Below are 23416 nucleotides of genomic sequence, written 5' to 3'. Positions count from 1 at the left end.
TTGCTGAAGCGTTACTGACTTGTGTTTTTCAGGGCTCCGTGATCTGGAACAGCCAGATGTCGCGCTGGCAGATGAATGGTAACGCTGGGGTTATGGACGAGGGCATTCATGCATTATGTAGGTTATGCCTCAATGTTCATCAGGGAAGTTTAGGCCCGTGATGTAACAGGGCAGCTCTGTTTGGCCCCCCCACCCCCCACCCCCCGCAGGACCTACTGCAACACGGAGGAGCAGCACGAGCATCGTCACCTGACCCAGATCCAAGCCATCAAGCTCTTCATGACGGGACGCAGACCGCACCTCAAATGTAAGACACACCTGAGTCTAGTGCTCTATGGAGTCTAGAAGTGTAAAAAACAGTCTGCAGCAGAATGGGAGTCTGTGTGTGTGTGTGTGTGTGTGTGTGTTAATCGGGTCAGGGTGTCACATTCTGCAGGTGACAGAGAACTGATCAAGGAGGTTTTATTTGACGCTGTGGTGACTGCACCACTAGAGGCCTACTGGACTGGACTGGCCCTCAACAAGTCAGAGTAAGTACCATCCATCTTCTGCCGCTTTATCCCCTGCATGAGGCTCGTGCGGGGGGGAGGGGGGATGATCTCTCACCCCTCCCTTTCCCTTAGGTGTCAGTCAATGGCCTTCACACTCTGGAAAGAGTTCTTAACAGTCTCTTACAAACTCTCTCCCACTCTCTCTGCTATTTCCCCTTTCCGTCTTCTTCATTGACTTATGTATTGGGTTTGTGTGGATGAAGCCATTCGTTTATGTTCTTTAACCCTTAGAACAAAAAGCATTTCGGCTGCTTTTTAACATTACTATGATCAAACGTACAGTATATACAGAGGCTATAAGAATGTCCAATATAGAGTGTCTTATATCCTTTTTTTTTTCAGCACAACCTAGCACAAAAAATATAAACGCACCTGAGCAAAAAATACTCGAAATGTTTAAAATCGGATTGAATTTGTGAAACTTGGAAATACGTCACAGTTCAAAATACACTTTTCGAAAAGAAAAACGCCATCTATTTTGTGACTTCTGCACAATTATTTATATCACAACTAAAAATAAAAGAATCATAACTCAACAAATACAAAAAAAAAAATTAAAGCCTGAATATGTGACCTATAAACACACCCCCCCAGGATGTCCATATAAGGAGTTGTGTATGATTCCCACGGCAAATTACCATGGGTGCACATGCGGCACTAAGGGTTAAAATGCAAAATGCACATCTGTTTGGGCTTCGGTAGAAACATGTTTGTGTAAACTATGTGTTAAAAAAAAGGCTTTATTCTAATTATTTTTATTCTTTATTCGTTTTCTGTCAGTAAAGCTCCATAAATGTTACAAACTGGACCTTTAAAAACAAACTTTTTGTTTTCTAATAAGCCGTCACAGAATATTAATGAGTCATCTGCAAACATAAATGTTTGGAAATAGTTGACTAAAAACCACTGCATTCCTAATAATTCCCTTGATTATACATTTGAATTAAAATCCCAAATGACTCGTTGTAATTGTGAGTAATCAGTACTAATATCTTAATGCGAAGTGCATTTTACTGACAGGAACTCAGACAAAGGAGTGGAGATCGCCTTCCTGGGAACACGCACTGGCCTGTCAAGAACCAACTTGTTTGTGCCCGCCGATCAGCTGTCCAATCGGTGAGCGCTCAACATTTCTCTAATCGTTATTTACAGCTCGAGGCGAGAGCGTGATTGCGCTTGATGAATCTAATCCTCTGCTCCTCACGTCAGTGTCTCTCTCTCTCTGTGTGTGTGTGTGTGTGTGTGTGTGCGTCCACAGAGATTTCCTGACAGCTGAAGACAAGGAGGGCGTGTTTAATGCTGATCACTTCCCTCTGTGGTACAAGAGAGCAGCTGAGCAGGTCCCCGGCACATTTATCTACTCCATCCCTTTCAGCACAGGTAAAACAAGTGATTGCATTTCTTCTGTGTGCACTCACAGATCAGCATCAAATATGAAGAACCAACCACAGTAAACTGCTATGTAATGTGTACCAAGCTCATCTCAATAGGTTCCACTACAGCATTATATAGAGCTCTTTTTGGAGGCCTGCATTAGTTATTCTGCATTTTCGCCTCTGCATCATTCTCTCTCTCTCTCTCTCTCTCTCCATCCCTCAGTCTGTTGTGGTCTGTGGGTTTTTACTGTTTTGCACTGATAGGATGTGCAGCGCAGCAAACCCTCCCTCACGGCTTTCCTGCACTTAATGTGTCCCATGTTCTTTCTTGGGTGAACTGAAGAAAGGAGAATAATAATAAAAAAAATAAATAAAATAAACCTTCACTCTCCAGGACATTTACCACCTTTTTCCTCTTGATGATAACTGCATCCACTCAGGCTTCAACATCATAAAGTGAGACGCCCTATCACGACACTCCTTTTTAGAGAGATTGTGGTTATCTGGCTGTAGAAAAGACTCGCACTGGACTCCATTACTGTAAAGTAATGAACTGATGCAGGGTCTTTTTCTTTTTAAGCTCGCTGACTGAGGCTGTGAGTACACGGCGCCATCTACTGAACAGACTGGGAACAAAGTCATTAAAATTGAGCGTCTTCTCTCTTTGTCTCCTTCTCTCACCAGCTTTAGAAAATAAGAGCGTAGTTTTGGCGAGCACAGCGATTCAGCTCCTCGATGACAGAAAGTCTCCAATTGTTGCAGGTAATAACATCCAAACCCACTTTCACGACACTATGACACAACTTCAGTGTCTTCTTCTTGTGTTCTAAACGATCTGTTTATTACACTCAGCTCAGTTACACTAACATACGTCTGTTGTGTGCTTGTGTTTGGCCTCAGCCGTTGGCATCCAGATGAAGCTTGAGTACTTTCAGAGGAAGTTCTGGACTGCCTGCAGACAGGTAGTCACACGGTGGTTCTTTGTTCCTCTGAAACCTCTGACTGGATGTGAAACTTCAATCTAAACTGTGGTTTGTTTGTTTTTTGTGCGTGCAGTGTACGGCTCTGGATGGAAAATGCAGCATTAGCTGTGATAATGATGTAAGAGCAGTCAGTCACTTCACCCTTGATTGTGTTGTTGTTGTTTGTCCCTGTTGTATTAACAAATCCTTTCTATTCATCCCCTGATAGGACATCAACTGTTATCTGATTGATAACAACGGCTTCATTCTCGTGTCAGAGGAGCATGTTCAGGTACTGTGTTCACGTGTATGTTTAAGACATACTTTAAAGTAAGTTAAAAAAGTGTTTTAAAGCTGCTTATAGAGTTGAAAAAAAACAGATCTGTACATTCAAATCATCATAAATAATCATAATTTCAATATCAATCAAAATTGTTCTGATTATCAGTTTGACCGTAGCTGAGAAGAGAAGCTCTATGATGAAAACCACCTCCATTACTTTTGGAAAGACTGAGAAACAGTGTTCTATTCTTCTGAAATGACCCTTAGTGACCTTAATAAGCCTATGTGTCCTCTCTCTCTCTCAGACAGGGCTTTTCTTTGGAGAGGTGGAGGGTGTGGTCATGAACAAACTTCTCCAAATGGGTTCCTTTAAAAGGTCTGAGCCACAAATCAACACGAGGACGTGCCAACGTGTTCTGAAACCTGCCCGACATACTGTTGTTACTGTCTTCTTGTTGTGTTGCAGGATCACGCTGTACGACTACCAGGCTCTCTGCAAAGAGTACGCCGGGAGCAGCGACAGTGCACGCACTCTGTCCGATGTAAGTGCACGAGAGAGACACACAGTTTTATCATGTGTAATCTACTGGTTGAAACTTAACAAGAAGTAACGATGTTGACTAGGCACCAGAGTGGTGACACAGATTTGATAAAAAGAATTCATCTGTGGATAAATGAGTTGACCTCTCACTTGTAATGTTCCATCCATCTTCTACCACTTTATCCTCCACATGAGGGTCGCGGGGAGTGCTGTGCCAATCTCAGCTGACATAGGGCGACGTATGGGTCACACCCTGGACAGTTCGCCGGTCCATCACAGGGCCACACATAGAGACAAACAACCATACTCTCACACCTATGGTCAATTTAGAGTGTCCAATTTGCCTAATCCACATATTGCATGTTTTTGGACTGTGGGACTGTGCCGGAGAACCCATGCAAACTCCATGCAGAAAGGCCCTTGTTCTGACCGGGTCGCAAACCCGGGTCTTCTTGCTGCAGAGGCAAGAGTGCTAACCACTACACCAACCACATGGTTGGTGTAATAGACAATGATCATACAGAGTCATTCATCCCTGTGTGTTGGCGATCACCAGTTATCCGCTGGGATTGGCTCCAGCCCCCTCACGTGGTGGGTGAAGTGCTAGACAGTGACTGAGTGAGTGCAGCATAGAAAGTCTTAAGAATTATTGATTAATAATACGAAATCAAAGCCTGTGTAGATTAAATGTGACATGACGTCCTTCTATGTATATATATATAGATATATAGATATATATACATAGATATATACAGTATGTATATATATATATATACATAGATATACATATATATAATATAATAAATAAATAAATTATAATATATAATATATATTCCAATATTATTAGAGAGAAATAGAAGCAAACATTAATTATTGTTTCTCCTTCTCAGCCTTTCACCGTGGTGAAGATGCTCCTCACTGAACTCGTCATGTAAGAACTTTTGTATGTGGTCATTTGTATGGGAACATAAATTATATTGTAGTACACATGTGATATCAATACTGTAAGACAGTAACAAGACGCACTTACTACACACACAACTGCACTCTTAACCCATATTAATCACTATGTGCGTATAACTGTCTGTGTTTGTGCGTTCAGTTTTCTGCTGGAGTTTAACCTGTACAGCTGGTGGAACGTGGACCTCTCAGTGAAAGGTAACAGCTTGTGTTTGAGGTTGATTGTGATGGTCGAATTGTGACAGGAAGCTCTTTCTTTGTCTGTGGTTTCTGTCGAGCTCCTGCGTGCGTTTCAGTCTCTCTGTCACAATTTTCAGCTCAGAGGTCTCGGGGCAAAACCATGATGGTCCCATGTGACACGGAATATCCTGCTTTCGTCTCTGAGCGAACCATCAAAGAAACAACGGGCAACATCGACTGTGGCGGCTGCATCAGGTACCACTTTAAACCGACCCCTCTGTCACTTCTCAACCCTCTATCCCTCACTTATTATTATCATTATTATTATTATTATTACTACTATTACTGTTATTATTATTATTATTATTATTGTTGTTGTTGTTATTATTATTATTATTGTTATTATTATTATTATCATTATTACTATTAAGCTGTCCGTTTTCTCTCTGTTGTGGGCTGCAGGTCTTTTGTCATACAGCAGATTCCCAGCAGCAACCTCTTCATGGTCGTCGTGGACAATAAATGTGACTGCAGCAGCGCGCCTCCGGTCACCATGGACCCCATCGAGATCATGTATATCCTTTCTAAATGAAATCTTTCATTAGCAGCATTTTAATTTGAATACAAGGCAAGTTCAATGGTTAGAATATGTTCACACTTTGGTGGTTCATTTCCTGAGTTGCAAAACACTCAAACGTTAAGTGTTTGTTAAGTGTTTAAGTGTTTGTGAAGCTCTGTTTTTTTTTTACCCTTAACACCTCTGAACACAACGAGTCACTGAAATGTGACAGACTGAAGTTTCAGAAGGACAGAAAGAAACCTGAGTCATGTCATCCTTTCCACCCTGAGGTATGACAACATGACTTTTGTGTTTTTACAACTTATGTTTATTAATACAATGATTTGATGTGATTAAAATCTTATATTAGTCATGTTTTGATTTTAAATAAGTTATAATATAATAAATATATATAATATGATAAATAAGTCTAAAAAACCAAGTATGTTGGCAGTATTATGTCTGTATTGGTTTTAAAGCTAAATCATTTTTATGAAAAAGGTGTTCTAAAGGGTCATTTAGATTATATTATAAACATATATACATATATGTATATATACACATATATTATATTATAACATATATATTTATATTATATCTTATATCATATTATATTTTTATATGTAATAAAAAAAAATCTTAATCATAATAAACATGTTCTTTCAACAATTAAATAAGTGTGTTGATTTTCCAGCTTCTTAAATGTGAATATTTTCTGTTTTCCTTTGCTCCATTTTTTTGTGGACATTACAAGACATTCAAGAACATCAGGATTTCCACATTTTTTGACATTTTATGGACCAAACAAGAAGTCGATTAATCGAATAGATTTGCTGACTCACAACTTACAACCAGTCTTGTATAAAGTACCTAAAAGGTACAAATATCTTGGCAGAAAATGACTTTGGTTTGAAGTTGAAGTTACTTTTTTTAATAATATTACATTAAAAGTAAAAATCTGAAAGTATAGACATTAACTCTACTTTCTGACATAAAATGTATTTAACTTTTAGAAGTAAAAGTATTAAAAAAAAGTGAGGCGTTAGATTTGTGCGATGGTAGCTCAGCGGGAGAGTGACTTGACTTTCGTGGGTTTGATTCCCAGCTTCCACTAGTCTATGTGTGTCCTTGAGCAAGACACATGGGTATGAAAGATGTGTGATAATGCCAGAGTGAATGGTCGGAAATTTAGTGGAGTAAAAGTAAAAGCTTGTCAGTTCATCTGAGTTTCTTGCCCCGTCAGACTTCATTCTTGTGCAGCAGTTGTGATCCCACATGTCAGATTTGAATTGTGTTTATGCTAGTGTTATTTATATAGTATTTATATAAAGGGACCATTATATAAAAAGAATAAAAAAATAACACTATCTGTGTCACAAACATGTGTTTCCTCTGCAGGAAAATGCCATGGAGTGTGGTTCAGCGACGCGCCTCTGCAGTCGTCTGGCGTCGCTTCTGCTCCCCGTGTTAGCAGTGGCCGTCAGCAGGTGACCAAAACCTGCAGGACTGGATATCACTGAGGACTCACTCCACTGTAGAATTATGCTTACAAACACATCAAGAACACGGCTGATCAGAAAAATGAATTCGCTCATCGCTCTGCAACAGACAGCCGAGTTGAAAAACAACCGAGATAGAAACCTGTAGCGACGAGACGCACGACGTCCATTAATGCAGAAAACATTCACGTGATGTGTTGCAGCAAAGAGAGAATGAGATTAATGTTTAAGTGGTTGGTGACTTTTACAGTTGTCCTAAAAAGGGCACTGAAATTGAAGAAGAGAAAGTATTATATCTACTGTCAATACAAATGCATAGGCACACAGAAAATACGTCCTTTGTGCAAAGGAAAAAAAGTTTTAACGTAAAGAATGTGAATTTGCATTTTTGTCGTGTGAAAAGAAGATAGAGTGTTCTGGTGTTAAATTGCTAAACGGCATAAAGAGTGACATCATACTTGTCTTCAAATGTTTGAGTTTATTTTGTTACTTTAAGAAGTTCCTTTAAAGTTGATAATAATGTGGGAAAAATGTGTAAAAATATATGAGAGACAGCAGAAACACTCGAACTTCACTCTGTCGGTTTCTCCTTGTTTTAAAGCAGAAAACAGTTCGGAACGAGCTAAAGATGCATGACATAATGAAAACTATAAACATGTAAAGTGAGTTTCACATTGTTACAGTACATTCATACATTCATACATCCTGCCATGACACGTCGAGGTGACCATGTAAACGCAGCACATGTCTGAGAAAGCTGAGGAATAAATAGAAAGAAATATTTTACTTCATGTTCATGTGGTTCATGTTATTTTCTCTAAGTGTGTTTGTGTGTGTGTGTTAACTAATATTGGAATCAATGTTTCTCTCCGTACTATAAATCATTCAGATTTATTCAGTAAGAAATACTTCCATTCAATTCTAATATGAGACTTTTTCCACATTCCCAGAGCCTGTTAGTAACAAACATGCAGTCAATACAATGATTGTTTCTCATGACGTGTTTTATTGCAGCTGAAGCCCAAGAACAAGCATCAAATTTGCATATATTGTACATAAATGCATCATTTCTGTGCTTTCTTCTTTTTTTTATGTCAGTACAATGTTGGTAGTCAACTTTCAATCTGAGATAAAAGTCTTGCATGTCCATTGCAACTATACCGATTTCAAAAAAATACAATGCATAAGATCCCCACAATTATAAACAATATAAAGTCTCTTTAAAAGCGTTTTGCTGATTGTTGTTCCTCTGCACTGGTGTTAATGTGGTTGTAACAGGTCGTACAATTCTGTCGTCTTCAAAGCTGGTGCAGGTGGCTCATGAACGATGTCTTCGTACAGGTGATATACAGGTGTGTCAGACTAGAAAACAATGACACGTGAGTGAAATGTCACTATTATTCTGCCCCTGTTTGGTCTCCTCCAACAGAAACAATGGAACATTGTGTGTATGTTGTGTCCTTAATCTCTGTCAAGTAATACTATCAGACCTCACTGAGCAAGACACATTTATTCAAACTAATGAAAGAATGAAAGCGTTTTTTGAGCTATAGAATTTAATTCTGAAACTTTTCGTAGGCACGTCTTCATGTTTTCAGTCATGTCAATTTCCCCAGTGTGGAATCAATAAAGTCTAATCTAATCTAATCTAATCTATACAGCCGTCTCACTTTACTAGAGCAACGCTGCTGTTGCAGTCTCGACATTAAACATTTGTTCAGCCTAAAGACTTCATTCGCATTTGACAGCGGTTTGAGTGGAATGGACATTTGTTTCTACTTTAACCGTCTTATGACCATCAAAGGTTGGGTAATTATTTTCCCCAAGGGGCCACATGAGAAACAAAAGATATTGTTGAGGGCCAGGCTAAATTTGAATTAATTTTAACTGCATTTTATCTCTTTTATCTGAAAAAGCAGTAAATTGTATTGTTTACAAAGCTCTGTTTCTCTGCTTTCCCGTATCCGTCCGTCTTCTACCGCTCCGTCCTCCACATGAGGGTCACGCGGGGTGCTGTGCTAATCTCAAAGTCACACCCTGGACAGATCAGTCCATAGTTTTTGTCACGGTCTAGGTTCTGGAGGGTAACAGAAGGGTTAAAGTTAGGCACTACAGCTTTAACACTGTGCCATGGCGGAGAAGAGAAAGCAACATGAACACACAATAAACCTCGCTTCCAGTTCCCACTAATTTGTTATTTGTTATTTGTTGGCGTGCATCACGTGACCTCTGACTGGGCTCCACCCATGGCTACACCGATCCGTTTAGTGGATCACGGGACTGATATGTGTTGATAATGACCCTTCAACAGTCTGACAACAACCACATCGGGTGATTAACCCAAGGACACATCACTGACCATGTGTGCAGGAGCATCAAACAGATGTCTTACACAACGCGACACTTACGTCTTCCTTCTGAGGCTCTTGTTTGTTTGCTTTTTCAGAACCTGCGAAGAGGAAAAGAACCACAAAGTAGGATGAGTGTTTCCAGTAAGACACGTTATTCACTCTGTCTGTGTAAAAGTAAATAGATGAGAGTCCTACGTAATGTTTTGGAACTTCACTTTTATCTTTGGTGATTTATCTGACTGTCTAAACTCCACCAGTGACACTACATTTGACACTATTTGAATTCTTTTGTCAGAATGTGTCATATTTATTGATGAAATAATACCTTTTAGTTGCTTATTTGCATATAATGCAAGGGGAGTGCATGTATACTGGGAGAAGACATCAAAGTGACTCAGTACTTACCACTTATTCTTCTTTTTCTTCTTCTTCTTCCTCTTCTTCTCATGGTGCAAACAAGTACCAGTAAGAAGAGAACCAGAGTCACAACAAACCCAGTTATAATCACCACCAGCAGCAGCTTCAGCGTCATTACTTCTGTTTTAGAGGCCACAAACAAGAACGAGTTCTTAAATGTCACACCAAACATCACATTGCTGCTTCTTTGCCACTAACCAAATATAAACCAGTCAATAAAACAGATGAATCATTAGATTCAGGTTAAAAAAAACATGCTTTTTCCACTATAATATTTTGCATAAAAGGTAAAGTCTTGGGTCCTAAAGTCACTGCCTTTAGGCCTTTAGGAAAAGAAAATACAGGTCAAGTCAACTTTATTTCTAGAGTAAAACAGTAAAATAGTGACATAATAGAGTAGTAAAATGGTAAAAACAGCAGCTACAGAAAAGGCCCGATGATTACCCTGAGTTTTTAGTCGGGATTTTGTCACTAAAATCTAAACGCAGTCATGTTATTAGACATCAGAGACCGGGATGGAGCGTGAAGAAGAAGAAGTTCCAAGAGGGAGGTAGAAAGAGGTGTCAGACTGTTCAGGGCTTTAAAAACCAACAATAAAAAGTATGAAAAAGTGTGTAGTGTAGTGTAGTGTAGTAGACAAAAATAAACTATTTCAAAACCCAACGAGTTTGTGTCGTCTTTCCTCTTTGACTTATTGAGCAAAAGCAAAAAATGTGAATCATTGTGAAAGTTGACTGTGCAGGTTTCACATGGTGTTTAGGAAGTGGAAAATCATATCTCTCTCTCTCTCTCTCTCTATACAGTATACTGTATGTATATACACACATATATATATATATATATATATATATATATATATATATATATATATATATATATATATATATATACATATATATATATATGTATTTACACACATATATTTAGATATATATAGATATATATATATATCTAAATATATATAGATATATATATACATATATGTATACAGTTGAAACCAGAAGTTTACATACACATATAAAAAGACACATACATCTGACATGAAATCAGACAATCACTTTTCCTGTTTTAGGTCCGTTAGGATTATCAAAATTATTTCTATTTGCTAAATGCCAGAATAATGAGAGAAGGAAATGTACATACACTGAGATTGTCATGCCTTTAAACAATTTGGGAAAGCCCAAATGAAGATGTCATGTCTTTGGAAGCTTCTGATAGGTTTATTGACAACATTTGAGTTAATTAGAGACACAGCTGTGGATGTATTTTAAGGCACACCTGAAACACACTGCTTCTTTGTGTAACATCATGGGAAAGTCAAAAGAAATCAGCCAAGATATCAGGAAGAGAATTGTGGACAAGTCTGGTTCATCCTTGGGTGCAATTTCAATATGTATGTATACATATATACCCATATATATATATATATATAAATACATATATACATACTGTGACGACCCCTTATTTGTGGGAGTGCTGTGCTGGCCTTCTTTGTTTTGTTTCAGGCCTGGAGGCGGGGTCATTATCACAGGGATGATTACTGACACTGATATTTAATCCTCAATTTGTAAATAAATCATTGCTTTGCACTAGTCCTCATCTTCTCTCCCTATTTTTGTTGCAGCTTTAGAGCCGGGCTGTAACTATACATATATATATATATATATATATATATATACATATACATACATACATACATATATATATATATACATATACATACATACATATACACACATATATAAACATATACATATATACACATGTATACATACATACATACACATACATAAACATATACACATGTATACATATATACACATATTAATAAATTTGAATTCATGGTTGTTGTGTTTGTTAGGATTTAATGTTGTTTGAATGTGTAAAAATAAAGTTGGCTGTTGGTTTGTTGGTTGATGCACTTAAATCTTGGTGTGTGCTCTCAGAGAGTTCTTTATTACCTTTTGTAGGCGTCAAAGCAGTTGAAACATGAGGTATGCTAACGATCCGACCTGCTGAACGTTTTGTAATCGGCATTTTACTAAACATGTGCAAAAAGTGTTATTTTCTTACCTTTTATAGTAGTCGCGGACGTTGGAACATGAGGTCTGCTAACAGTCAGACCTGCTGAATTTTAAAAAAGAAAACGTTTTGTAATCGGCATTTTACTAAACATGTGCAAAAAGTGTTATTTTCTTACCTTTTATAGTAGTCGCGGACGTTGGAACATGAGGTCTGCTAACAGTCAGACCTGCTGAATTTTAAAAAAGAAAACGTTTTGTAATCGGCATTTTACTAACCATGTGCAAAAAGTGTTATTTTCTTACCTTTTATAGGCGTCAAAGCAGTTGAAACATGAGGTCTGCTAACAGTCAGACCTGCTGAACAACCACGAAAAACAACATTTCATAAGAATCATACTGCTTTACATATATATGTGTGGGTATATCTATATATATATATACATACATATATATATATATATATATATATATATATATATATATATATATATATATATATATATATATAGATATATATATATATATATATATATATATATATATATATATATATATATATATACAGTATATATGAATATAAACTGTATATATATAAATGCATACATACATATTGTCATAGTGCTAAACATTCCACCATGTGGACAACAAACATATTTCACACATATTTTTGAAACATGAGGTCTAATAGTGTAATTTTATTACCTTTAGGAGTCGCAGGTGTTGAGAAATAAGGTTTAATTGTCAGACCTGCTGAACAAAAACAAAAACAAAAAATGTCCATTACCTTTTATAGGAGTTGTGTAGTGAGTCTAAGTTAAATACAGTAAATGCATGTTATAAAACTAAAACAGACCTAAAACCACACACGGCACCTAAAATCATGCCAATAAAACAATAAATGTAACAACAAAAACAAGAAATGATAGTAGTCATATTGCTGAAAGAAAACTTCCACCATAGTTTGATTTCATAACCTTTTATGGGAGTCGCAGGTGTTGAAACATGAGGTCTAACAGTCAGACCTGTGGAAGAATGAATGTAACAAACAGACGTGTTGAATACAAAAACATAAACTTCTATATCTACCTGTGGTCAGTGTTTGCGTCGTGTGTAATTCTGTTGTTTCCTCACGACGAGCTACATAAAAAAAGAAGACAGATTTAGACGTGTCAGTGTCTTCACACAACTTAGACAAAACATCTACACCAGTGGTGTCAAAGTAAATTTAGTTCAGGGGCCACAAACAGTGTGATTTGATCTCAACGACTTCAATGTTTCCCCTTGGTTTCACATTAATGAAGTATCTTATGAAACATTTTATGAACAACCTGAGATTCCTTGAGAAAAAGAAGACAGTGAAAAATACAGTTTCACAAATTCATCCTATGCGGGCCGGATTGGACCCTCTGGTGGGCCAGTCCTGGCCCATGGGCCGTATGTTTGTCACCCCTGATCTACACACAGTAAAATCCCAGTGCCTGATTATCTGGTTTATTGCACAAACACTTATATTATTATATAAGAACACACATGAAAACAAGTCACTCACCGTTGATGGTGATGGAGGATACGTCACTGTGTTCAGATGGAGAATTTAAGTCTCCTTTCTTTACAGTGTAGAAACATTTCACTCTTACAACAGTGGGTGCACTCTGATTTACCATCCACAGCAACTCAGACCCTGTCAGTGTCAGTGTCTCCCCACACGAGGAGGTTTTTGTTTTGACCGGGTTCACAGTATAGAAATAACACTCAGACACAACTAGTTTAGAGTAACAGAACAGAGTGACCGTGTCCGTCTCAGTCATGACTGAAGTGTCCACTGTGAGCTTAGGTGGACGAAAGTAATAAGCTGAAAAGGAAAAAAAGTGATTTAAAAACTAAAGATAATCAAACAACAACAATAATAATAATAATGACATACAATAAAGTTGTAAATCATGAAAAGTTATGATCAAACTCTCACCGTCAACCGCAATCACACGAAGGGAATCTGTAAAAAGAAAATGACATATAATAATAAGTCACAGTGCAATCCCATAATAAAAAAAGGTTTAACGGTTTAACCTACACATGAAGACGACGAACAACCTTTGTCCTCCTGCCATTTTGAAGTGTGTGTGTGTGACTTAATCACTCTAATGTGTCATTTTGCAGAACAGGAAAACCACAGCGAGAAACAGAAGCATTAATACACACAACATGCAGCGTGTTTGAAGAACCTGCTTCATTTGTTTGTTATTCACCTCAAACTGACGCCAGAATATTCAGAAGCAGTTCAAAACTTTAACAACCTGAACCGTCTAGTGAACGTAAAATAAATAAACATCCAAGCATCCAAACATGTTTGCAGTGAATCATAATCACAGTTCAATAGCCTATACAGGTGCATGACACCTGTGTGTTATATAAATTCAATACACACGGACTGAAGTAGTTTAAGTCTTTGGTTCTTTTAATTGTGATGTTTTTGATTCACATTTAACAAGAACCCAAAATTCAGTATCTCGAAAAAAAAAATAACCATTAAAAAAGACCAATTAAAAAATACATTTTAATTGAATTGTTGTGAACAATATTGTGTTTTTCATTTTCCTCTTGACAACAGGTCTGGTGAGTTTGTAACGCACCAACCCCGTGGTCATTTAACCAACCTTCGGTGCTTTTTTTCTCGGTGCAGTGTGGACAAATCCTGGCATATCCTGCTGGAAAATGAAATCAGCATCTTCAAAAAGCTCGTGAGCAGAAGGAAACATCAACAAGTGTTCTAAAATGTCTTGCTAAAAAGTGCAGTGACTTTGGTTTTTCCAAAAACACAGTGGACCAACACCAACAGATGACACTGCAGCCCAAATCATCACAGATTGTGGAAACTTAACACTGGACTTCAAGCTGCTCATAAGACTCTAGGACAGGGGTGTCAAACTCATTTTTGTTCAGGGGCCACATACAGCACAATTTGATCTCAAGGGGCCGGACCAGTAAAAATAGTAAAATAATAGAATAATAACCTATGAACAACAAGAACTCCTTTGTTTTTTCTCCCTTGTTTTACATTTAATGAAGGATAATTTTACAAAACATATAATTCCTTCAGAAATATAAGTGCAATTTCAACAATATCATGCCTAAATTTACTATTTACAGAGCACACTGGATCTATAAAGGCACAAACATTTAGTCACGGGTATATGGAGCATTTGACATTACGTTTAGATTAGTGTGAAATTTTAACAAATTCATCCTGTGGGCCGGATTGGACCCTCTGGCGGGCCGGTTCTGGCCCCCGAGCCGTATGTTTGACAGCCCTGCTCTAGGACCTTGGTTTCCAAATGAAATACCAAACTTGTGTTCATCTAAAAAGAGGACTTTGGACCACTGAGCAATAGTGCCCACTGCGCAGCCATGGAAAAACAGCAACAACAAGCTGAGGGTCATTTTGAGTTATTAAATATGTCTAAGCCTTCCATCAATGTCTAACACAATGCTATACCTTGTGTCCCTCTGGTGGCTGAAGTTGGAACTGCAGTGTACATCATGGCTCTGTCATGACACTGCAGGTTTGCCAATGTGGTTTTATGTTACTTAATTGCTTGTGCCGTGCACATTGCTGCTTGTCAGATTACTTGTTAACTTTCCTACTCAATACTAATGATTTTTATTGCTCAATTCTTCATTTCTGATTTTTGATTATTACTTCTTGCTTGTTCGTTTACTGGTTACTCAGTGTTTATTACTTGTTAATTGTTGGTCATTACTTCTTTGGTTTTAGTTCAATTTATCATTCACTCCTTAGTATTTATTATTAATTTTCACTTGTTGGTTCTTGTCAATTCGTTTTTCCTGGTTAATTCATGGTTTTTACTTAGTACTTTTTAGTGATGACTTCTTAGTTAGTATTTAACTTATTGAATAGTAGTTATTCATTTTTACTTGTCCCTCGGTTCTCTCTCACTCTTTTTTCCATGGTTCTATGATCTAACACAGTCCATGGCCTAACCCGTCCATCTGAACCCTGTTCTTTTCTGCTATTGTCTGTGTCTGCTTTCTGGCCACGGTGCATAATTTGCGAGATCTTGAGTGACATGCGCTGGCCCGTGCCTGCCTGTTGTGCTCCACTGTTGCCAGTCAGTATCATGGTTTTATTACTTATTCCAAAACACAAGTTGAGTTGGTGACGTAATGCCAGTTTGTTGTCGCTAGTTGTTTTTAGCGACACGAGCTGTTAGCTGCAGATTTTGGCTCCAAATGGACTTTAAACACACCAGTTGTTGTTTACCGTGTCCGACACCGAGGCTCTGGTCTCCTGGTTTTTGTTGTACCCTCCGGACGCCGGGTTTCATCTCTCAGTTGTTTGAGCTCTCAGTTGTCAGCTGAGCAGCCAACCGGTGAATAACTAACGTTGGAGTCAATGTTTCTCTCCATACTGTAAGTCATTGTCATTGTCATGAGTCCTGTGATGGATCCAGAGAATGTCAGACTGAGAAAAAGAAGCAAGAAAGAGACTTTCTCCACTTTCCTTTTAGTGAAAAAGATACCGACAGTACGATGATTGTTTCTCATGATGTGTTTTATTGCAACTGAAGCCCAAGAACAATCATCATATTTGCATATATTGTACATACTTTACTAGTGCAATGCTGCTGTTGCCTCTGTGTGTCTCGATATTAAACATTTGTTCAGCTGAGCGACTTCAGCCTCATCGTGTGAACACATTTCAGTGGTTTGAATGGAATGGACATTTGTTTCTACTTTAAAGTCAAGGTTACTGATCAACGTTGGTGGAGTCACCTGGGAGAGAACGTATGATGGTGAAAGTGACACATGTATTACACAATGTGTCACGTTCGTCTTCCTTTTGAGGCTCTTGTTTGTTCACATTTATAGAACCTGTGAGGAGGAAAAGAACCACAAAGTAGCATGATTGTTTCCTGTAAGACACGTTCATCACTTTGTCTGTATAAAAGTGAATAGATGAGAGTTAGATGTGTACGTTTCATGTATTTGTCTCCTTCATACTTCACTTGATCAGTGAACATTGATTCCTCCTATATTTATTCTAATCTATGATTAGTGGACTATTAATAAGGACAATTCAAAATGTATTGTCCTACATGAATTTCCTCTACATTTGTTCTATCCACTACCTACAGTAGTACAATAGTTAGTACAGTATAATGCTCACTCACAGCTGTGACAATTACTGTGAAATGTTTGTGGAACGTACGTTTAGCCCATTTAACTTTTATCTTTGTTTATTTATCTCCTTGCAGAGTAATAAGCTGGTGTACAGGTGTTCACTGAGTTTATAGAATACAGTGAAACTGTTTCAACTCCATCAGTGACACTACATGTGACACTATTTTATTGAATTGATTCTTTTGTCAGGATGTTTCATATTTATTGATTAAAATTAAACATTTTAGTGACTTATTTGAATATAATGCAAGGGGAGTCCATGTGTACTGGGAGAAGACATTGAACTGACTCAGTACTTACCACTTCTTCCTTTTATAGTGCAATCAAGTAACAGTAAGAAGAGAATCACAGTCACAACAGAAACAGTTGAAATCATCACCACCAGATTCCGCGTCATTGCTTCTGTTTTGGTGGCAAAAAACAAGAACAAGTTCTTAAATGTCACACCAAACATCACATTGGTGCATCTTTGCCACTAACGAAGAATAAACCTCTGTGAGTTCTCTATTACCTTCTGTAGGCGTCACGGCAGTTGAAACATGAGGTCTGCTAACAGTCAGACCTGCTGAATTCAAAAATTAACATTTCATAATAGAAGTTTTGCTAAACGTTCCACCATAAGTGTTATTTTATTACCTTTTATAGGAGTCGCGAACATTGAAACATGAGGTCTGATAGTCAGACTTGGTGAACAAACATGAAAAAACCACATGTCATACTGCTTTTTATATATATACACATATGAATATGTGTGAATATATATATAGATACAAACTGTATATATATAAATGCATACATACATATGGTCATACTACTAAACATTCCACCATGTGGACAACAAACAAATATGTCTCACATATTTTTATAACATGAGGTGTTGAAACACAAGGTCTAATTGTCTAAAGACGTACTGCTATATTGTAAAAAGAAAAGAACACCATGTAGGTGTAATTTATTACCTTTAGGAGTCGCAGGTGTTGAAACATGAGGTCTAACAGTCAGACCTGTGGAAGAAAAACACAACACATAAAACCATGAATGTAACAAACAGACGTGTTGAATACAAAAACATAAACTTCTATATCTACCTGTGGTCAGTGTTTGCGTCGTATGTAATTCTGTTGTTTCCTCACGACGAGCTACATAAAAAAAGAAGACAGATTTAGACGTGTCAGTGTCTTCACACAACTTAGACAAAACATCTACACCAGTGGTGTCAAACTACATTTAGTTCAGGGGCCACAAACAGTGTGATTTGATCTCAACGACTTCCAATGTTTCCCCTTGGTTTCACATTAATGAAGTATCTTATGAAACATTTTATGAACAACCTGAGATTCCTTGAGAAAAAGAAGAAACTGAAAAATAGAGTTTCACAAATTCATCCTATGCGAGCCGGATTGGACCCTCTGGTGGGCCAGTCCTGGCCCATGGGCCGTGTGTTTGTCACCCCTAATCTACACACAGTAAAATCCCAGTGCCTGATTATCTGGTTTATTGCACAAACACTTTATATATTATTATATAAGAACACACATGAAAAGAAGTCACTCACCGTTGATGGTGATGGAGGATACGTCACTGTGTTCAGATGGAAAATTTAAGTCTCCTTTCTTTACAGTGTAAAAACATTTCACTCTTACAACAGTGGGTGGACTCTGATTTACCATCCACAGCAACTCAGACCCTGTCAGTGTCAGTGTCTCCCTACACGAGGAGGTTTTTGTTTTGACCGTGTTCACAGTATAGAAATAACACTCAGACGCAGCTGGTGGAGAGTAACAGAACAGAGTGACCGTGTCCGTCTCAGTCATGACTGAAGTGTCCACTATGAGCTGAGGTGGAGGAAAGTAATAAGCTGAAAAGGAAAAAAAGTGATTTAAAAACTAAAGATAATTAAAAAAAAAAAAAAGATCCACAATAAAGTTGTAAATCAAGAAAAGTTATGACCACACTCTCACCGTCAACTGCAATCACATGAAGGGAATCTGTAACAAAAAATAAATACAGAAAAAAAGTTAGAAAAAGTTAGATATTGTAATGATAATAATAAAATAATAATAATAAGAAGTGGCAGTGCAATCAATTGAAAAAACAATTGAGCAGAGCTTTAACCTACAAATGAAGATGACAAACAATCGCTGTCCTCCTGTCATTTTGAAGTGTGTGTGTGTGTGTCTGACCACTCAGACTTAAACACACTAATGCGTCATTTTACAGGACAGGAAAACCACAGCGAGAGACAGAATCATCAATGTACTGAAGTATCTGACTTGAATGAACACATTAACACAGCTAACTCTTATTTTTGTATATCCTGTTATGAGGCTGAGAAGAAGTGCAGTACGCTGAAAATACAGTCCAGAATTCAACGTTCTGACAGAAAGCAAAAGGACCAAAGCAGTTGAGTTGGAGGCCATCACATACACATGTATGAAAATAATTAGAATCCAAATAAAAAACCCAAAAAGGAGTTAACGAAGGGAGGCTTCGATCTGATTCCTGTTCTCCAAATAGGAAACACCTGGGTTCTCTGGGCAGAGTTTTCTAGCTGTCGGACACCTGCAGGGTCCGAACTGATACTGGCTTGCAACAGTAAAGTTCTCTTTGTTCTACACAAGCCTTGTGTCAGTGGAGTCTCTTTCTGCACCATCATCTCACCACCTGACCACCGTTACCTGGAGAAGGAAGGCCCGCTAAACAACAGTACATACACACAACATGCAGCATGTGTGAAAGACCTGGTTCATGCTGACACAGTTCTTTGAAGACCAGATATTAAATACATTAACAGACTGAACCGTCATTCATGAGTGAATGTAAATAAATAAATACATAAATAAACATCCAAGCATCAACGTTTGTAGTGGAGAAGTCACAGCAGAGGTTACATCTAAACATAGTAAATGCATGTTATCAAACTGAAACACACTCAACATAAAACCATACACAGTAACTAAAACCATGCAAATACAACAATGACTGTCACAAGAAAAACAAGAAATATACTATATGTATACATCGTCCACCAACTTTAAGTTTAACTACTCACAGATCTGGTGTTCAATATTAATCAGACATCATTTAGGATTAGGCGCCTTTCAAGGTTTCCTCCCTAGATACCAAGGCACAGGGCATTTGGACCGGATACAGTATCTCAAGTCTTACTAAACTATATGTATCAGACGTGGCCCGCTGCGATGATGCCTCACTGTTCAGATGTCAGGTGTTGTCTCAGTTCCCCTCGGATCTGAGGTGTCTTCAATAACATCTTTCAACTTAACTCATCACTGACTCCAGAGGTTCCATCATAGGTCGAATCACCTGGTCATCAAAGGTTCCGCTATAAGTATATAAGAGTCCGTTGTGGGAAATAACTGGTTTTCTTCAAGACAACAACTAACAGTCAAGCTGTGAATGAAAGCTGGGGTGATTATATGATAGGGAAAGGTCACCAGGAAAGGTCAACATAAGGGTTGCACATAATGGCATCTGTTAGGGTAAACATTAGATTACATCTACTGGGTCTACAGGGTCATAAACATTATGTATGGTGTCTGTTCTTGTTTTACTTTGATGTTTGTGTATAAGTGGTGAAGCTTTTTGGAGGAAGGGGAGAGACCATTTTAGACCGTCCTTGGTGACAGTGTCTCTCCTCCATGCAAAAATCCATGCATGCAGTAAAGACATGATTTACTCAACACTGATGACTCAAGTGTTTCTTTCACACTGTGTCGAAACATGAGGTCTAATAATCAAACTTTTAATAATAACAAATGCAGCAACATCAAAGTATTCTCTGACAAGAAGACAAACAGATCTTGCAGAAGAGATAAATAAAAAAATATTAAATACATGGAAAAAGGATAAATAAATAATATATAATAAATTAATGGTCAAATAGATGAGCGATGAGCATAACCACTCTCATGAATCTCGGCTGATTTCCAGTAACTCAGTAGCTGTTATTAGTCTGGTCATAATAACCACTGAAACGTCTTCTTTGGATATGTTGTGATACTAGTGATCTGGTTCCACTGGCAGTGTTTTACCCAACCACTCACTCACATGTCTGAAATCAATCACCATTTATTTAGTACTTTTATGTTGAATGAGTTCAAATGAGAGGTTATCTGTGAAAAACAAGCCATGAAAAGGTCAAGCACAGTGTGTCAGCTGACCACTTCAATTAACCACTAATGCGTCTCACCTGGTGTTGCGTGATCCACCTGGTCAAATTGTACCGGAAGCAACTGCATAAAAACGGAGACAGAAGAAGAAACGGGTGTCACGGTACTTTTATCATCTGGAGAAGCTGCTTATTATTGTGTTTCTTTTAATTTCTTAAAGAATTACCCGCGATGCCTCCTAAAAAGAAAGTGACGGTGGCAGTGGAGACTCCTGACGTGGCTGAGCCGTCATCCAGCGAAGCTCTGGTGGATGAGAACGGTGAGGGGGAAATCAGGCCAGATTTAGGGGCTTTATCTAATCATTTAAACATGCTTCCAATGCTGTTGTGTGGTGAACTTCCAAAAAATAAATAAATACAAGCACATTATCTTTTATTCTCCAGATGCTGCAGCGCTGCGTAAAATTGCAACTCACCCGCCCACAGCCATTATGGTGAGAGAGGCGCTCAAAGAGCTGGACTCACGCAAGGGTGTTTCATCCAAAGCGATTCAGAACTACATCAAACAAAAATACCCCTCGGTGGATTCGGTGAGGTTGAGGAACTTGGTCCGCAGAGCCCTGAAAAAAGGAATTGAGAACGGCACCCTGGTGCGCCCTGCCAACTCCAACGTCACTACAGGCGCCATAGGAAAGTTCAGGGTAAGATGTCGGGGTCCACAGCTTCACCGAAACGGAACAAGTAAGTTAATTAACCCGAACACTTTGTCCCGTCCTGTCTTAAGCTTCCACCAAACGCCAAGGCGGCAAAAGCAAAGGGTGAGAACGCGGATCCTAATGCGCAAAAAGCTCCAAAAGCAGCCAAGAATGCAGACAAGAAGTCCCCAAAAGCAGGTGAGGTCATGATTAAAGTATCACTTATACCACAGGGCTGATACTTTTTGTATTATGTATAACACTGGTAAAATGTATACTAATCATATTTTAACTATTTAATTTTTAAGGTGCAACAAAGGCAAGTGCCAAGTCCCAGGAGGTGAGACAATGTTTGTTAGAAATACAGGGCGGAATGTCACACTTGTGTTTTTTTCATTGAATACAAATATCTAAAGTGCCACTTAAAGGTCCAGTATGTGATGGAATATACGACCCATAAGTATAGTGTAATTAAAATGAATCCTTTGGCTTCCATAGACCTAGAACCGGTTTTTATATACTTTAGGAAGGGCCTTGCTTCACAGAGGCCACTATTTTGTTTGCTACAGTTGCCTGGTTGGACAAACTAGCCAGAACTTGTATGTTTCAATCTCCAATTCCAGAACACTGGACTTTGAAAGTTGTTAGTTTTCACACTTACTTGCAGTAGTGTTGACTAAGCGTAGAGTAATAAAGCTGTTGACTGATTTTAACATGCACTGAACACACTACCAAATCCTTGTATACATTCATTTAAGGAACCAAAGCCGCCCAAAAAGTTGAAGAAAGCTGAAGAGGCTACAACCACAAAGGCTGCTCCAGCAAAGAAGCCTAAAGCCAAAAAGGCTGCAGGGAAAGAGGACGACAAAGGAGCATCGGATGCCCCCAAAAAGGAGGCGAAGGCGACCAAGGAACCGAAGGCGTCCAAAAGTAAGGCTGCTAAAGCAGACGCTGCTGACGCTCCTGCCACTAAAGCAACTGGGAAACGAGGGAAGAAGACCGCGGAGAAGACAGCAGAATGAACTTATTGCTCTTAACTGATTTTTATTTTTCTCAATAAAATCTTATCTTTTGGATGTCCTGACCAGTTTAATTCAACTGGCCGAACTGCTGAAGTTAACATGACGACAATATTTAATTAAAATTCAAGTTATTGCAGATACAACTACAGTGAATCTGCAAAATATGAAAATGGTTAAATGAAACTAAAGTTCTCCCTTTTGTAGGCTGCTGAATGTGCATCTGTTTTAAAGTTAGAGTTGACAAAAGTAAAACATTAGGTTTTTTATTTTTCAAGCTGTGGTGTTTATGCACTATATAAGTCTGTCTTGGTGACAGCGCCTTCCACAGGTCAAACAAATGAGTGCAGTTGAAGGAATTTGAAGACCTGTATATAATATGCAGGAAGTGCAATACTTGTTTTATGACATGTTTAGCCTAGTAATAGAAATTCTGAGCTTTCTTCAAAGCTAAAGTGCAGCCTCTGTGTTGATCATGACCTTACAAATGACTTTTTTAAACCATAAGATTAAATCTGAATTTTAAGAAACCTCTGGAGACAGTTGTGGGACATTTACCACTGCCACATTTCAGGCTGTTCCTCAGCTGCTCTGTCCTTCTGAGGCCAACACTCAAATGTGTGACCTTTTTATGCATAAAACACACTGCCTGATGTAAATGATGAGAATATT

The 23416-nt window shown here is 38.2% G+C and overlaps 4 protein-coding genes across 14 annotated transcripts in view; 2 read left to right on the top strand and 2 right to left on the bottom strand.

Moving 5' to 3' along the window:
* Positions 1 to 7696, top strand: part of cacna2d3 (calcium channel, voltage dependent, alpha2/delta subunit 3) — a 33467-nt gene extending 25771 nt beyond the window's left edge. The window contains exons 23-39 of one of the 2 annotated variants that reach the window (XM_044023104.1): positions 33 to 78; positions 210 to 307; positions 437 to 530; positions 1572 to 1667; positions 1810 to 1931; positions 2612 to 2689; positions 2828 to 2889; positions 2984 to 3028; positions 3119 to 3181; positions 3477 to 3547; positions 3638 to 3713; positions 4603 to 4643; positions 4815 to 4870; positions 4990 to 5107; positions 5315 to 5427; positions 5619 to 5701; positions 6810 to 7696. In XM_044023104.1, coding sequence (XP_043879039.1) covers positions 33 to 78; positions 210 to 307; positions 437 to 530; positions 1572 to 1667; positions 1810 to 1931; positions 2612 to 2689; positions 2828 to 2889; positions 2984 to 3028; positions 3119 to 3181; positions 3477 to 3547; positions 3638 to 3713; positions 4603 to 4643; positions 4815 to 4870; positions 4990 to 5107; positions 5315 to 5427; positions 5619 to 5701; positions 6810 to 6902 — 1355 coding nt within the window. In that variant the 3' untranslated portion in view covers positions 6903 to 7696. Of the gene's footprint in view, positions 1 to 32; positions 79 to 209; positions 308 to 436; positions 531 to 1571; positions 1668 to 1809; positions 1932 to 2611; positions 2690 to 2827; positions 2890 to 2983; positions 3029 to 3118; positions 3182 to 3476; positions 3548 to 3637; positions 3714 to 4602; positions 4644 to 4814; positions 4871 to 4989; positions 5108 to 5314; positions 5428 to 5618; positions 5702 to 6809 lie in introns of those variants that run through there. The other variant, XM_044023105.1, reaches the window with a different exon arrangement.
* Positions 7697 to 7896: 200 nt separating this feature from the next.
* Positions 7897 to 13854, bottom strand: LOC122767679. 9 transcript variants are annotated; one of them, XM_044023108.1, is made up of 12 exons: positions 13774 to 13854; positions 13669 to 13695; positions 13252 to 13554; positions 12789 to 12839; positions 12677 to 12724; positions 12405 to 12449; positions 12006 to 12059; positions 11879 to 11932; positions 11752 to 11805; positions 9667 to 9798; positions 9319 to 9359; positions 7897 to 8272 (listed from the first exon to the last, which is right to left on the bottom strand). In XM_044023108.1, the coding sequence occupies exons 1-12, from the start codon at positions 13808 to 13810 to the stop codon at positions 8171 to 8173; spliced, it is 948 nt and encodes a 315-aa protein (XP_043879043.1). In that variant the 5' UTR covers positions 13811 to 13854; the 3' UTR covers positions 7897 to 8170. The 9 variants fall into 9 exon arrangements, with proteins under 9 accessions (XP_043879043.1, XP_043879044.1, XP_043879045.1 ...); XM_044023109.1 differs by having other exon boundaries at positions 11752 to 11802; XM_044023110.1 differs by having other exon boundaries at positions 11879 to 11929.
* Positions 13855 to 15936: 2082 nt separating this feature from the next.
* Positions 15937 to 19518, bottom strand: LOC122767680. Of its 2 annotated transcripts, none has more exons than XM_044023118.1 (9): positions 19021 to 19518; positions 18863 to 18889; positions 18457 to 18759; positions 17990 to 18040; positions 17861 to 17905; positions 17413 to 17466; positions 17202 to 17303; positions 16494 to 16592; positions 15937 to 16156 (listed from the first exon to the last, which is right to left on the bottom strand). In XM_044023118.1, exons 1-9 carry the CDS (start codon positions 19055 to 19057, stop codon positions 16065 to 16067), a joined length of 810 nt encoding a protein of 269 aa, XP_043879053.1. In that variant the 5' UTR covers positions 19058 to 19518; the 3' UTR covers positions 15937 to 16064. The 2 variants fall into 2 exon arrangements, with proteins under 2 accessions (XP_043879053.1, XP_043879054.1); XM_044023119.1 differs by having other exon boundaries at positions 16122 to 16182.
* Positions 19519 to 21162: 1644 nt separating this feature from the next.
* LOC122767681 (protein B4) lies at positions 21163 to 22801 on the top strand. Its single transcript, XM_044023120.1, has 5 exons — positions 21163 to 21350; positions 21475 to 21731; positions 21815 to 21923; positions 22034 to 22065; positions 22484 to 22801. The coding sequence occupies exons 1-5, from the start codon at positions 21263 to 21265 to the stop codon at positions 22745 to 22747; spliced, it is 750 nt and encodes a 249-aa protein (XP_043879055.1). The 5' UTR covers positions 21163 to 21262; the 3' UTR covers positions 22748 to 22801.
* Positions 22802 to 23416: the final 615 nt, after the last annotated feature.

The sequence above is a fragment of the Solea senegalensis genome, linkage group LG4, assembly GCF_019176455.1.
Source record: "Solea senegalensis isolate Sse05_10M linkage group LG4, IFAPA_SoseM_1, whole genome shotgun sequence".
Classification (NCBI taxonomy): domain Eukaryota; kingdom Metazoa; phylum Chordata; class Actinopteri; order Pleuronectiformes; family Soleidae; genus Solea; species Solea senegalensis.
Note: the sequence above shows the minus strand (reverse complement) of the source record. Positions and strands in the feature narration are given on the sequence as shown.